Source organism: Oryx dammah, unplaced genomic scaffold (genome assembly GCF_014754425.2).
Source record: "Oryx dammah isolate SB20612 unplaced genomic scaffold, SCBI_Odam_1.1 HiC_scaffold_26, whole genome shotgun sequence".
Taxonomy (NCBI): Eukaryota; Metazoa; Chordata; class Mammalia; order Artiodactyla; family Bovidae; genus Oryx; species Oryx dammah.
This window is the reverse complement of record NW_024070210.1, coordinates 96,261,804-96,278,159: the sequence shown is the minus strand read 5'-3', so window position 1 is coordinate 96,278,159 and position 16,356 is coordinate 96,261,804. Positions and strand designations below refer to the sequence as shown.

The 16,356-nt window shown below is 42.1% G+C and overlaps 1 protein-coding gene across 2 annotated transcripts in view; it reads right to left on the bottom strand.

Annotated features, from left to right (window-relative positions):
- Positions 1-694: 694 nt before the first annotated feature.
- Positions 695-16,356, bottom strand: part of LOC120852634 (TIR domain-containing adapter molecule 2-like) — a 45,269-nt gene continuing 29,607 nt past the window's right edge. The window contains exons 1-2 of one of the 2 annotated variants that reach the window (XR_005718601.1): positions 2,951-4,701; positions 695-831 (exon numbers count right to left, since the gene is read on the bottom strand). Coding sequence is in view for 1 of the 2 variants with exons in the window: in XM_040225973.1 (XP_040081907.1) it covers positions 3,687-4,322 (636 nt within the window). In the remaining variant the exon portion in view is untranslated. Of the gene's footprint in view, positions 832-1,803; positions 4,702-16,356 lie in introns of those variants that run through there. The other variant, XM_040225973.1, reaches the window with a different exon arrangement.

Genomic DNA, 16,356 nt, shown 5'->3' with positions numbered 1-16,356 from the left:
ATAAATACAAGTGAACTCATTTCCAAAACAAAGACTCACTAGACACAGAAAACAAACATCGTCTGTTTTCAAACAGGAAAGCGGAATGGGAGGACAGAACTAGGAGGGTGGGATAAACGTATACACACTATACATAAATCAGATAATCCACAAGGACCTATTATATATGGCACAGGGAACTATACTCAGTATTTGTAAAAGGTATCTGTAAAGATGACAATGTAAATACTCAAATACCACAGAACTGAGAATAAAGATACAAAGTAAACATGGATGGTTTAGTGGCTAAGAATCCACTTTGCAATGCAGGGGACACCGGTTCAATCCCTAGTCCAGGAAGATCCTGCATGCTACAGGGCAGCTGAGCCCATGTACAGCTGCCGAGCCTGTCCTCTGGAGCCCACATGCAGCAAGTGCTGAGCCCACACAGTCGCTGAAGTCCGTGTGTGCACTGCCCGTGCTCTGTAAGAAAGCCCTGCACGGAGAAGCCCACACAGTGACTAGGCAGTACAGAAAGCCTGTGTAGGACAATGAAGACCCAGCACAGCCAAAAATAAAGAAATTAATTTAAAAGATACACAGTAAACAAGCGAAACCCCAGGCAGTCTGACTCCACAGCAGTGTGGTGGCGGGAGGAGGTGATGGGCAGGGTCCACCTGGATGCAGGTGGAGAAAATTTTAAAATGATAGTAAAACCGATTAGAAGTCAGACAACTTTTTATTATCACCATGTATAAACTATTTTCAACAATGCAATGAAGAAATATTTTTCCTCACTTTGGTGAAACCACTCCCACCATCTGATTCAGCTGGATGCTCCAATGTCTGTGCCTGATAGGCAGCAATGGTACAACTCTTAAGGAAAATTCAGCTGGAACGCTGAGGATGGCAGAGCAAAATGATGGAAAGACTCTGGTTTTTAAAAAATCATTGTAGTAAAATGCATATATAACTTACCATTTTAAGCATACAATTCAGTGGCATTAAATACACTCGCAATGTTTGGCAACCATCACCACGATCCATTTCCAGAACTTCATCATTCCAAAGATAAAACTCTATACCCACAAAACCTGATTCCTGTTTTTCCCTCTCCCTGGCCTCTAGTCACCTCTTTTCCTCTATGAATTTGCTACTCTAGGTACCTCATATAAGTGGAACCATACTTGTCCTTTTGTGTCTTTCTTCCTGCAGCTCCATGTTTTGAAGATTCTGTTACAGCATGTATCAGAATTTTACTCTTTTTAAGGTGGCATAAAACACCACTGTATCTAACACTGGGTTTTTAATGACATCTTTGAGGCACATACCTTAGGGGACCTCTTGCTAAGTCGGACAGTAAGTGTACCTTATAGTGCTGGCCATACGGCATTGGCTTTTCTCTTACAGCTGAAAGAATCCTGACACACAAGCCACCACTCAGGTTCTTCTGTGAAGCTCCAGGGTGAGCAATGAGGCCCACAGACACTCAAAATGGACATTCTCCAGCACGTGGCAAAATTGTACCGAGTTTCCCTGAAAGTCTGAATCTACGCATGTGTACGTGCGTGTACACACTCACATGACAAAGGCCACAGCTTTACCTCTTTTTATCCTGTTATTTTCATAACCCCTTATTACAACTGTTAATTTCAACACAACCAGTTAGTCAGTACTTAACATTTTTCTTCATCATAAAAAGTGTATTTAACTCCGAATCAAGTGACAACATTGTGCTTGGTGATCTGTGGAGAAGTACAGATTGAGGCCTTTTTTCAAAACACTTCTACAATCTTCACTGACACAGGAAATAATCAAGTTTAGTCAAGGTAAAGAAGAAAAACATTTATTTAAAATACACCATCCAGCGTCAATTGCTCCAACTTTGGCAGGCAGGTGAGTGGTTAATGTTTTATTTGTATATGAAACTGGAGATGCAGGAAGCAGTATGGCAACAACAACAAAAATGCTTATCATTAGAACTGAAAAAGAAAAGTGAATAGTCAGCTACTATGACAGAAGGGAACTTTTAAGTCACCACGCAATGAGAAGAATCTTATCTTTAATAAGTACTAGTAGCGGGGGAGGTCTGACTTACTTGCAAGATTATGAAACATGTTGGTTCATGGCTGTGAAGAGGCGGACTGCAGAAGGCTGTGAGCAAACCCCGGTGTTAGCAAGGGGGTATGGAGAAGTGGGGATAAAGAGAAAGAAAAATAGAGCAGAATGTTTCTGCAGCAAAAGTCTCTAGAAAAAATTTTTTTTTTAATTAAAAAAAATCTAACTAAGCATGCATTGTAATATTTTTCTGTGACTGTAAGAGCGTAATGGGTAGCATTAGAAGTCAATTACGCTGTAAACATATACAACATCCTTTCATTGTGAGCATATACATGAAGCCTCCTGCATCTATTAAATTATAAATCACATTATAAAATTCTATCATTTGTTTGCTTGTTCCCTTTCCTGGTTCCTTGTTGTTCCCATTCCGGGAGAGGACAGTGCCCCGTGCAGATTTATCAATCCAATCCTTTCTTTTCACAGATGAAGGAGGGTAGTAGCTTGCCCATGGTCACATTCCTCTTCAGTGAAAAAGACTGGAAAGAACCAGGTGCTCTGATACCCTATCGGGTGCTTTTCTCACTACAGCACGACAGGACTCACTCTCTCCCATTCCTGGTCTGCACTTGATAGTTCTCCATCAATCTCTGCTGGGGCAGAAGGGCTGTGAAAGAAAGGAACTGGTCTGCTTGGAGCCTCTGATTCACTATCATTGTGGGACAAGAAACCATAAAATGCATCTCCCACTTCAAGTCTGAAAGTAATCTATAACACACACACACACACACACACACACACTCAGGCTACTGAGAAATATTTCCTTGATAAAGTACTATGTGAGACAGGAATTTTTAACTGCTTGCAAAGGAGAGGTTACTGATTTTAAAGGAGAACATCTGGCCAAGGATACACACACCTTTCAGAAGCTCTTCAAACAAAGTTCTGGTCATAGCCGATGACCAAAGTAGAGAGGTGCTGGCTCCAGGGGTCATGTCCACACCAGGCACAGAGTCCTAACCACAGTACCAACAAATGTGGTGGGAACTGCTGCAAAGATGTACATTGCAGCAGAAAGGGAAGGAGATTTGACTGGATTCTTTTAAGGAGCCCCACCACTGCCGCATCTATTTTGGGTTTCACACTTATCAGCACTCCACATTCTCAACGTTCTAGCCTAGCTGTCCTCATGTCTGGGTGGCAACACCGGGAGTGCTTCATTACAACATTGGTGAGAGGTACCTTGAAAGGCAGGCTGGTCAGATGTCTCCAGGTCGTTTTTTCCTGTGTGTCCTTTGGGAACAAAATCAAAGGGTAATTAATTGCATTTTTTAAATGTCTGTAAGTTTTTGTTCAAGTTCAATATAAGAAGATGAATTTAAAATATCCTTTGTAGTAATCATGAACCAGGAAAACTGAGAGGAAACAGAGCTCTTGAAACTCTGAAGATTCTCAGTTTATGGAAACATCATCAACTACCACAGTTCTACAGACTGTCCTGCAGAAATTTATCTTTCTTGGGCTCCACAGGTTTCTGTAAGAGGAAGGTTCTCCTTCATTGAAACTTCTCCTAGGAACTTGTTTTCGCAAGTGAAGATAAATCCTTTGTTTTACAAAACAGGAGTCTGTCGTGTGTCGCGTGTGCTGTCTCAGGCAACAGATTGCCTTTGTACCGTATTTCTGGTCTCTTTCCATATAGCTTGCTGTATCCTGTACACAGACTCCTGAAAAATCCTTTCCACCTGGGTAGGAAAGCCACGACTTTCTTCTTCCAGGGCGTTGATGGTTCGTAGAGCAAAGGGAGTTCTCTCTCGGGGCAGGGGCTTGTTCAGGGGCCGCATAGGGATGACAGAGTTGTACTTGTGCTGCCTATTAACGGAGTTCATGAGGGACGAATAGAACTGGAACTTACACCAGGTGTCCCTTAAGAAGTTTTCAGTCAACAGTAAGATAGTCCAGGCAGACCCGTTGACAGCATCATCCAAGTTCTGTAAATGCTGTCTGCCACATGGCATCTCAGCAAAGATGATTCCAGGCTTGATGCCGAAGTCGTTTTCCAGCAGGCTGTGGACTCGGAGGGCTTCGGCTGTGTCTTCTTCAGCGTGCAGTATCACAAATTTGAGGAACACCTCTTCTTCTGTGTCCTCTTCAGGGCTCTCCTCCACTCCCTCCTGCCCCCCTGCTGGCATCTCTGCAGTACTGCTGCACACAGCATCACCATGCAGGGAGATGTCTTCAGATTGCTTGGAATCTGACGTCTGATGGCTCTGACTAGTATCCACACTCTGGCTTTTACCCCAAGGCACAGAAAGATGGCAGGGATCCGTTTTAGACTTTCCGATACCCATTATAAAGATCGGAGTCAGAAGAGGAAAGCTTTATTTATTTCTCAGCATTTCATTTCGTTCTAAAAGGAGAAATAACAAAGCAGAAGTACACTGTAAACTCAATCAAAACATTAAAAGTGGAAAATTTCATTCAACCTGAAAAACCTCAGAAGGATTCTAATATAAAGTTCTTGAAGAAAGAAGTGCCAAACAGATCATTGGGAAATGAAATCACTTGTCTTTTTTGAGCTTCACAAGGGCTACTACAGGTAGTCAAGGCTAAGTTGAAGAGGGCCCAGTTTAATACAACAGGAGACATTTGGAAATTTTAAATGGTACTATATTCACTCTATAAACTTCCATATTAAAATAAATTACTTTGGTATTTAGTGAAAAGGTACCCTATCAACTCTAACCATATGGAGTATAAATCCGACTTCTTTATTCTAACAAATTATTGTGTAGACTAGAAAGAGCAAAACCTAAAGAAACAGAATATTCCAATATTAAATTCAAAATTTATTTTTGTATCAAACACAAATATGAAACAATACAAATATCCTAAAGATGGCCAGTCATGGGAAGAAAAAATAAGAGAATTTTCTTTCTAATGTACTTAAGGAAGCAAAGGTTTGCCACTGTCTCTGAACAGTGAAGGAACTGCTGGCTGCCACCTGTCATTGATTCTGTCTGTACGCCAGGTCTGGATCCACAGTATACCACGCCAGCCACCAAGTGGCAGTCTAAGGTATGACAGCCCTCCAATGCTACATACATACATCCCAAATAATAAACCTAAATGAATTCACTCTCTTCCTTGGTTAGGAGTTATTGCTTTGTTATTATATCATGAAAAAATTTTACTATGCAAAATTGCAGAAAGACGCTTCCCCTGCATTAAAAATAAGTTAAACTATTCAACCTATTTAAAGTGTCAGTTAAAATAATCTTCACTTACTCATTAAAATAGGTTTTTAAACAGACTTAACTTCATTATCTTATACACTAGTTGTTGCAGGTGAGGGCACGTGAAATAAGATGGCAGATTTTCCTAAGAAGTGTGAAAAACCTCTAGGGAAAATGGTGTGTCAACTTAGATTGCAAAATTTTTGAAATATATAAAAAATAAACAGGTGGCGCTAATGGTAAAGAACTTGCCTGCCAATGCAGGAGACATAAGAGACATGAATTCAATCCCTGGGTCGGGAAGATCCTCTGGAGAAAGGAATGGCAATCCACTCACTCCAGTATTCTTGCGTGAAAAATCCCACGGACAGAGGAGCCTGGTGGGCTACAGTCCGTGGGTGGGGTCACAAAGAGTTGGACATGACTAAAGCGACTTAGCACACACGCAAACAACAAAAGGAAAAAATTACACTATGGATAAGAATTACAATTTTATGTCTCATTTTTCTTAAATGCTGGTTGGCAGAAAAGAGCAAAACACTCCAGAAATCTATGATGTGCTGTTCCACCTTCCAAGCACTGCTGCCCACATCCACCTGAAGCAGACCAGCGAGAAGCAAATCAGTGACAATGTCTGAAAACTTCTTCTAATTTGGGGAGGGAGAAGGAAATGGCAACCCACTCCAGTACCCTTGCCTGGAAAATTCCATGGACGGAGGAGCCTGGTAGGCTATAGTCGATGGGGTTGCAAAGAGTCAGACACGGCTGAGCGACTTCACTTAAAGTAAGGAGGCAGCCAAGAGGCAAAGATGCAGGAAGTTTTTCTGTGCTGGAGATCTGCCTTTCCCATCACCACGTGATCCAGAGATGGGGAAGAGGTATTCATCACAGGGATTCTCCAGGCTGGAAGGTGGTGGGGAGAGCCTGACCGTGCTCACCCTGAGCTAATTAACTCCATCAACAAAAAGAACAGAAGGCAAGCAGGGAATGTGCAAAGGACAGGGAAGGAAAGAAGGCTGGCGGAGAGAATCCTGCAAAGCCTTGTCAGCGTCTTCCTCCCCCATCACAGCCAGCCAGCACCAGGGTTCAGACATTTAGGTTTCTGCTCCTTCCCCTCAGCTCAGTGGGAGGACAGTGGAGGTGGCCGCCAGGGAAAGGCACATAGGATCGCTTACAGGAATAAAAATGTGCGTTTATACATCTTTAATTTACTTTTTTGGAAAGGCACATTTTGAAAATATTTATACTGAAAAGTCTCACTGTCATCCTTATCTTTCCCATTCATCCTGTTACCCACCATGGCCTCCTACTAGTGACTACTTTTATTAGTTTCTCCTATATTCTTCCAATATTTCCTTATACATATATCTATATATTTCTTTCCTTATTTAAAAAGGTATCATTGTATATACATACACACCGCCAGAGTAATAGATAGACAGGCAACTGCTTTTTCCCTTAATAATATAACTTCAGAGCCTTCCATATCACATACAGAGAAACTCCACATAATCTCCCAGCATGTGAATGTATCCTAATTGTCCCCTGTTCTCGACTACATGATTTGTTTCCAGTCTACAACTATTATGAAAATGCTGCAATGAATAACTGTATAAGTGCCAGTTCATCTACATGCAAGGTCATCTGTAGAATAATGAGCCCAAATGGGATTTTTATATCAAGACAAATGTATTTGTCACAGTGATAGATTTGGCCAAACTGCTCTCTGTAAGACTGAACAGTTTTTCGTTTTGTTTTGCTTTTAACTTGACAGAATGACATGCCCACCTCCATTCCATGCCCCAGTAAAGATCTAAGACCAAAACGACCAACTATTGACCACAGCCCAATGGAGCTAATCACCAGGGCAACAGAAACATGGAAAGATACAACTTAAACTGAAGTTCTGTAGGGAAGAGCAACAGGGCCAGGATCAGGAGAGTCAGGCAAAAGCAGGTGCCAATGGAATCCCCCACATTTAACAGGAGTAAGATGAAAAGAACTGAATGGCATCTATGCATACTTGGCAAGTATGCAAAAATATTACAGGAAGTAAGAAAGAATATAGAGAAGAATCATAGTAGGCAACAGAAATACAAATTTCCATTCTCATGAAGATTACGTGCTTTGGAATCAGACTGCATGAACATAAACCCCAGCCCTACTATAAAAAAACAATTGCAAGACTTTGTACAAGTTACTGTATGTGTATCTCTGTGCTTTGATCTCATTGTGCATTAAATGGTGATTAATTATAACACCTACCTTTAAGGTTTTCAGGAAGATCAAATGGCTTAGAAGAGTGCTCCATACATTTTTAGCTCTTAATTTTGTTATTAAATACATAACAAAGAAGCTGAAGAACACTTTACAGTTCTACTTTAGTAACAGAACGCAGAACTAAGCTGTGTGCATACAGAGGGGTGAGTGGCTGCGGCAGAGGATGTCAGCAGAACTTCCCTTTGACCATTTCATTATTCTCAGGAAAAGAGGAAGCAAAACTCCTTCCTTAGGACTGCCCCAAACCTCAGTCTGCAGCATAAACAAAACTTAAATGATAGAGGATGGAATCTGCTGGGGTGAGGCTATGGTGTCCACAAGGTTATTATTTTTCTTTATGCTTGTGCATGCTAAATCGCTTTAGTCGGATCCGACTCTTCGCAGGCCGCCAGGCTCCTGTGTCCATGGGATTCTCCAGGCAAGAATACTGGAGTGGATTGCCATTCCATCCTCCAGGGGATCTTTCGGACCCAGGGACTGAACTGGCGTGTTGACTAGTTCCCATGTGCCCTCATGCCCCCAGCAGAAGTGGTTGGAGGAGGGTCAGGGCAACACCCAGGGGGTCCTATCCCACCACAGCCTCTCTTCCTGCAGAAACTTCCCAGGACGTTTCTTGGGGTGGTTACAGCCAGCCCTCTCTGCCCTGGCCCTAACTCAAAACTGAAACATCAGTGTGAATTTCGCATTCATACGCAGTTTACTCTCCTCACCTAAGCCTTGCCACAGGTACTTGGATGTGTCAGCTGGGCAAACCTACAGTGCCTAGTTGTTTGGTCGAGCATCAGTCCAGATGTCGCCCTGCAGGTATTTTTAGATGAGACTGCATTTAAAGCAGTGAACTTTAACTGTAAAAACACTGAGTCACTGTGCTGTCTAGCTGAATCTAAGACTGTATATCAACTGTATCTTAAATTTAAAAAGTAAATGAATAAGGCAGTAGACTCTGAATAAAGCAGATTACTCTCCATAGTGTGGGTGAGACTTAGCCAATAAATGAAGGCCTTAAGAACAATATTGAGGTTTCCCCAAGGAATTCTGCCTTGGGAAGGCAACAGAGAAATTCCACCTGAATTTCCAGCCTTCAGATGCAAGACTGCAAAGTCAGCTCCATCCGAGTTTCCAGCCCTGCCAGTCACAAGAGCCAATTTCTTAAAGCGAACCTCCCACCCTTCCTCCCTCTCTCCCTGTGAAACCTACTGGTCCTGTTTCACTGAAAAACCCAACTATAACCCTCCATAAAACTTGGTTGCCCTCAGAATTAAGAGTTACTGTTTGCCATTTAAAAACATTTTGACAACTTTGAAAGAGAGACTCCCAAACAATAGGAAGTGAAACAACGACCAGTAATAATTTGACAATAAAATACATATTCATCCACAATTTTCAACCTGTCCTTGTGTTTACCACTGAAAATGCTTATGTTTAAATCATTGCCTCTGAATTTTAATACATTTAACGAACATTTAGGCATCTAGTACTTGGCTCCTTCAGCCCTGGAGAAACTGAGTTGTTTTTCCTATCTGAATAGCACCATCTTGTGGCAAATACGTACAAAATTAGTTTCTTCGCTTAATTAACAGGCTTTGTCATTATTAATAAGTGTAAATGTTGTTGAAAACCTACTCTGCACCAAGCCCTGATGTGTTTTAGGGATGTGGAGCCAGTATGCGGAGACAGGACTCAGTGCACCGGTGCTCCCGTCAGGTAACAGCTGCTACCGGAGCACTCAGGATGGACACTGCAGCAGGAAGCACTCGCATCAGGAAGGCTGAGAAGGGACGGTTTCAGGCAGTGGGAGCAGCATTTGCAAAGACACTTGAGGCATCAGAGGGCACAGCGTGTTAGGATCGCTTTGCACTTGGTGTTTAGAAGCCTCAAGTCCATATGCAAGGATGGGAGGGGGATAGGATAGTGTTAGACATCAGGATAGACAGACAGCAGGATTAGAGAGAGTAAGGAACCTAGAATATTCAGCTCAGGATTTTGAACTTGTTCCAGTGGGCAGACAGAGAGCCCCTGACAGGTGTTAAGTAGGGGAGTGACATGATCTGACTTGTTTTAGACAGGTTCAGATAGTTGGAGTAAGGAGATGAAGCCTGAGGGTTGTGAGGCTGTGGACAGGAAGAGTAATCAGGTGAGAGGCTGCAGCAATAACCTGGGTGAGAAAGCAGAGCCCTCAGCCAAGTGACAGTGGAGGCAAAAGTGTGCGAGAGAGAGAGGGAAGCTTAGCTTAGAGGGACAGGAGTCGACAGCTACAAATGGAGACGACAGCATTAAGAGGAGGGAAACTTGGAATGCCTGCAAATAGAGGGAACTGGCTGGTATAGAGAAAGAGGATGAAGAAGTGAGTGGGGACTTCTTAAGGCTGAGCTGTCTCTTGGTCACTGGGCAGCCCTGTCTCTCTCCTACTCCCCTTTTCCCTGTGAGGAGGGGAGCCACCAAATTCTTCAGGGCACTAGGTCTCAGGGTAATGTCTGTGATGAACACTGCAGATGACGTGGTGACCTGTAGGACTCTGGGATTTAGCATCTTGGGAGAAAGTGAGCACACTTGGTTTTCAGGAGGCATGGCTACATTATATCAGAAGAGAGTGCGCTGCTCTTGTGGTCCTTGTCTGGAGGTTTAGGAATGGAAAGAAGGGAAGGTATGGATGTTAAGTAGCCAAAGGGGCATTCTGTAGCAGGTACAGCAGATGGGCTCAACCAAATTTATGCCAACTTCCTTTTAGTGAACCTTCCTGTACTACAAATACTAAAAGCTGTATTTCCCAGACTTCCTTAAAGCTACGGTACTGGGTGTAACTTATGTTCTACCAACATGTCTGAGTTAAATATGAAGGGAGGCAGAGCATGAAGCAATACTTTGCAGAGCTGCTGTGATTCAGGAGCTGGCAGCATGCTGAGTTGCAGGACGGTTCACAGTTTTGGCAAAAGTCCCTGCTCCATTAGACCAGTTCTGCAGGTGATGTTCTGAGGTGTTCCCAGAAACTCAACCTGGAGCCTAGCTCTTCAGCTCGCCCAGTGATAGTGTACATTTTGTAATATCCGCCACTATATACCTTTCTGCTTAAACTAGCTTGAGTAGATTCTGTTTTCTACAACGAAACTGTAATTGATACAGCATCCAAATCCAGGCCAGGGAACTACAGCAAGTCAGCGGCAAAACACAGCACTGCCATCTGTTTTTATATGTTTCACTGGAAGACAGCCACACCATTCATTCATGCACTGTCTACAGCCAATTTCACGCTAAAGAGGCAGAGGTGAGCAATTCCAGTGGGAGCCGGATGGCCCAGATGGCCCAGGATATTTATTGCCAGGACATGACAGAACAGACCTGTGCTGGTTAAGATGAGGAACATGCAGACTTTTACATCAGACCCACACCCTGAAAACACTTTAAAGTCCCCACTAGGGTGATCAATATGTTCAGGAATAGGATGGGTAGAATTTGAATCCACCTGATCTTTACTGCAATAACATTTACTGAAGGTCAGATCAGTTCAGTTCTGTTGTTCAGTCATATCCAACTCTTTGAGACCCCATGAACTGCAGCACACTAGGCCTCCCCATCCATCACCAACTCCCGGAGCTTACTCAAACTCATGTCCATTGAGTTGCTGATGCAATACAATCATCTCATCCTCTGTTATGCCCTTCTCCTTCTGCCTTCAATCTTTTCTAGCATCAGGGTCTTTACCAATGAGTCAGCTCTTCGCATCAGGTGGCCAAAGTACTGGAGTTTCAGCTTCAGCATCAGTCCTTCCAATGAATATTCAGCACTGATTTCCTTTAGGATGGACTGGTTGGATCTCCTTGCAGTCCAAGGGACTTTCAAGAGTCTTCTCCAACACCACAGTTCCAAAGCATCAATTCTTCTGCACTCAGCTTTCTTTATAGTCCAACTCTCACATCCATACATGACCACTGGAAAAACCATAGCTTTGACTAGACAGACCTTTGTTGGCAAAGTAATGTCTCTGCTTTTTAACATGCTATCTAGGTTGGTCATAACTTTTCTTCCCAGGAGCAAGCGTCTTTTAATTTCATGGCTGCAGTCACCATCTGCAGTGATTTTGGAGCCCAAGAAAATAAAGTCTGTCACTGTTTCCCACTGTTTCCTCATCTATTTCCCATGAAGTGATGGGACTAGATGCCATGACCTTAGTTTTTTGAATGTTGAGCTTTAAGCCAACTTTTTCACTCTTCTCTTTCACCTTCATCAAGAGGCTTTTTAGTTCCTCTTCACTTTCTGCCACAAGGGTGGTATCATCTGCATATCTGAGGTTATTGATATTTCTCCTGGCAATCTTGATTCCAGCTTGTGCTTCTTCCAGCCCAGCATTTCTCATGATGTACTCTGCATATAAGTCAAACAAGTAGGGTGAAAATATACAACCTTGACATACTCCTTTCCCTATCTGGAACCAGTCTATTGTTCCATGCCCAGTTCTAACTGTTGCTTCCTGACCTGCATACATATTTCTCAAGAGGCAGGTCAGGTGTTCTGGTATTCCCATCTCTTTAAGAATTTTTCAGAGTTTGTTGTGGTCCACACAATCAAAGGCTTTGGTGTAGTCAATAAAGCAGAAATAGATGTTTTTCTGGAACTCTCTTGCTTTTTTGATGATTCAGCAGATGTTGGCAATTTTATCTCTGGTTCCTCTGCCTTTTTAAAATCCAGCTTGAACATCTGGAAGTTTATGGTTCACATACTCTTGAAGCCTGGCTTGGAGAATTTTGAGCATTACCTTACTAGACTGTGAGATGAGTGCAACTGTGCGGTAGCTGGAGCATTCTTTGGCATTGCCTTTCTTTGCGACTGGAATGAAAACTGACCTTTTCCAGTCCTGTGGCTACTGCTGAGTTTTCCAACTTTGCTGGCATATTGACGGCAGCACTTTCACAGCATCATCTTCCAGGATTTGAAATAGCTCAACTGGAATTCCATCACCTCCACTAGCTTTGTTCGTAGTGATGCTTCTTAAGGCCCACTTGACTTCGCATGCCAGGATGTTTGGCTCTAGGTTAGTGATCACACCATCATGATTATCTGGCTTGTGAAGATCTTTTTTGTACAGTTCTTCTATGTATTCTTGCCACCTCTTCTTAGTATCTTCTGCTTCTGTTAGGTCCAGACCATTTCTGTCCTTTATGGTGCCCATCTTTGCATGAAAGGTCAGTTGTCATTTATTCATTCTTTGCGGGAGTTCCATAGAATCCATAAGGATAGAGAAGGCCCAGTCTAAATGAAAGGATTAATTGTATCAACTATTACTCATTGATACTTACTAGAGTCAAAGTAAACCAGGGCCTGTATTTTCCACTTTAGGTTCCAGCTCTGGCATTAGAAAGGTTAGGCAGCTTCAGGGGTCTGGCACCCTGCATCTTCCCTTCACGGCACTCATCATATGACAGCTAATTACTATGGTGTGAGTATCTGCTTAGGTTCTCATCTTTCCCATTAGCCTGTAAACTCTACTGGGGTAACACCAATTCTTTCTTGTGCCTGTAACTCCAGAGCCTTGTAACAGTCAGCATTCAACAATACCTTTTGAATGAACGAATGAATCATAAAATTCCAAATATAAGATTAACAGTTTTCAGGTTAAGGGACAGCCCAACACAACTCTGTAACATCCTTATTATATAAATTATTGACCCAATCAGAATACGGACATGCTGCAGTCCATGGGGTCGCAAAGAGTCGGACGTGACTGAGCGACTGTACAAATTTTGTTTTATCCCCAGATTGAGTTAAGCATGTCTCCTCTACCTGCCAATAATATCCTGCTCATACCTCTTATAATATGCACTGTGCTGTACTTTTAACTTGCCTTCCTTGCTGGTCTGGGAGGTAGCTTCCACCTTATTTCCCCAGACTTTTCCACCATGGAAAACAGCACCATCGATCTGCCCAGTCACCTCAGCAATCACTGACATTGTTCCCTCCACTCCTACACTTTCACTTCTAAGCTATCACCAAGTCAACCTGCAGAACACATCTCAAAATGTTCCACTGCCCCCCTTATTGCATTTTCATTCTAGATCAGTATCTCTCCCCTAGTCCACCACACTGCTCACTCTTGCTCAGTCTGATTCATTCTCCCCTCAGCAGCCACACAATTTTAAGCTATGTTTTTTCCAGTGGTCATGTATGGATGTGAGAGTTGAAAGCTGAGTGCCAAAGAAATGATGCTTTTGAACTGTGGTGTTAGAGAAGACTCTTGAGAGTCCCTTGGACTGCAAGGAGATCCAACCAGTCAGTCCTAAAGGAAATCAGTCCTGAGTATTCACTGGAAGGACTGATGCTGAAGCTGAAACTCCAATACTTTAGCCACCTGATGCAAAGAACTGACTCACTGGGAAAAGACCCTGAAGCTGGGAAAGACAGGAGGAGAAGGGGATGACAGAGGATGAGATGCTTGGATGGCATCACCGACTCAATGGACCTGAGTTTGATCAAGCTCTGGGAGTTGGTGATGGACAGGGAAGCCTGGCGTGCTACAGTCTATGGGGTCCCAAAGAGTCGGACACGACTGACTGACTGAACTGAACTGAACAACCCTGCAATGGCTTCCCACTGCTCTTAGAATCAAAATTTCTTAATATGGCAAAGGATGCCCTTCAGGATCTGACTCCTTCAGCTCCAAGGTCATCTCATGCTTCTTTCTCCTCTGCTCCCCCGGTTCCCTGCACATGGGTTCTGTTTTATTTCTCAAACTTGCTCAGCTTTCTCCTATCACAGGATCTAGGGAACTATTTTATTGAAATATTGAAATATGAGTTACATGAAATATATTTCTTATTAGAGAACTTGAATACAGTATTGTAGGCTAGCCAACATTCTATTGGAGGTAAATAATCAAAAATTTCAAATAGTAGGGAAAGGCAACATAAACTATGTCATATTATTCACATGACAAACTCTATGAAATCATTAAAATGTTTACAAATGTTATGAATTATTTTAATGACATGAGAAAACTTTAATAACATACAAGAAATTTTAATGATCCTGTAGTATGATCTTAGCTTGGTAAAAACAAACTACAGACAATACAGATTGGAAAGAAGTACATCAAAAAGGTAACATTGGTTATCTGTGTATGGTACATGTATGGATGTAATCTAGAAAAAAAAAAAGATTTTTTTTTTTTTTAAGAAAATATGTTGTTCTCTAGGTTTTGTATTTCTAAATAGAGGTCATGTTAACCTGATGCTCCAGAGAGTATATTTATTAGGTGCCACATGTGCACATTTTGGATGGTTTTAACCCACATCCAGGTTTAACTCTGCCTGATCTCCCTTTTTTTTTTTTAAACCTATATACAAACTTATAATAGTTGGGGTTTTCTAACTCTAAACCCAATAGTGGTCCTCCAATATCCCACTGAACAACACACACACACCAGAGGACAGAGTATTCATTTCCACAGTACTTAAAACAGAACTTGGAGCAAGTAAATGTTAAATTACTTTTAAAAACTGCTTCTGTCAAGGGTTTCCTGGTGACTCAGTGGTATAAAGAATCCACCTGCCAATGCAGGAGGCATAGCTTCAATCCCTGGTCAGGGGAAGATCAGGACTCCACACGCCTTGGAAAAACTAAGCCCATATGCCACAACTATTAAGTCTGTGCCCTAGAGCCCAGGAGCTGAAACTACTGAAGCCGTAATGCTATAGAGCCTGTGTCCTGCAGCAAGAGAAACACTACAACGAGAAGCCCACAGGCCACAAGCAGAGAGCAGCCCTGGCTCACCGCAACTAGAGAAAGCCGAGGGAGCCACGAAGATCCCACACAGCCAAAAATAAATCAGTAATTTTTTAAAAATTGCTTCTGTCAGGTAGAAAAACAAAAAAGCACAAGCTGATCTTCCCCTGCAGAGCCTGCCTCTTTTCTCAGCTGCTCAGATGCTCCATGCTAATGAGTGCTGTCAGATCTACACAGAGAAGCCTGGGGCAGGACTTTGATCCCAACTTCACTCAAGGCTTCCCTTTATCCCTCCTATGCATACATCGTTCCATGTTCCAAACCCCTTTACTTTGAATTTTTATTTACTCTTCTATTTTAAATATTTATTCAAACATCTAAAATCCAAATTCTGACATGAAAAAAAGTTTTTTCTATTCTTTTAAAAGAGAGGAAGGTAGGATATACACTACTGATAATATCACAGAACTAGTTGCTTAGATTAAAATAGGAAATAAATATTATAAATTAAATGATCTTTTATTCCCCAACAGCTCTTTGAGAAGATGAAAATATTGCTTTTTATTTCCATTCCCACATATTTTAAAGAGAGAACTGAATTTTGTTATGCAAACTTGATATTCTGTGGTACTGTCTTAGTCACTACACAACTTAAAAATGCATATAATAACCTCTGAACAAGCACCTTCATTTTTCTTCTTCCTGTTATGACAACCTGCTTCTGGAACCATTCAACAAGGCTCCAAGTCAGAGACTACTGCTTCCCACTGAAGAAAAGAAATTGGAAAAGAAAAAAATTGCATATTCTTTCCAGTAAATGGAGGATTTTCCTTTCATTTTCTGTATTTCAAAATGAGAACTGGCCTTAAAGCGCAAATCTTCTCCAAACCAGAAACATTTTATAGAAACACAGACTGTAAGCGCAAACTGTACATTTTGTCAAAATGAGACTTGTGAGAAAGATGCTTGTGCTCTTTTAATATTAGAGAGCTTTAGCAACCAGTAATGATTTAAAAGTGCTATCAGCTTCATGCGATATTAGAGTACTGTTCAGTATCTAACAGCCACTGACGCAGACAGTAAGGGTTGAGAC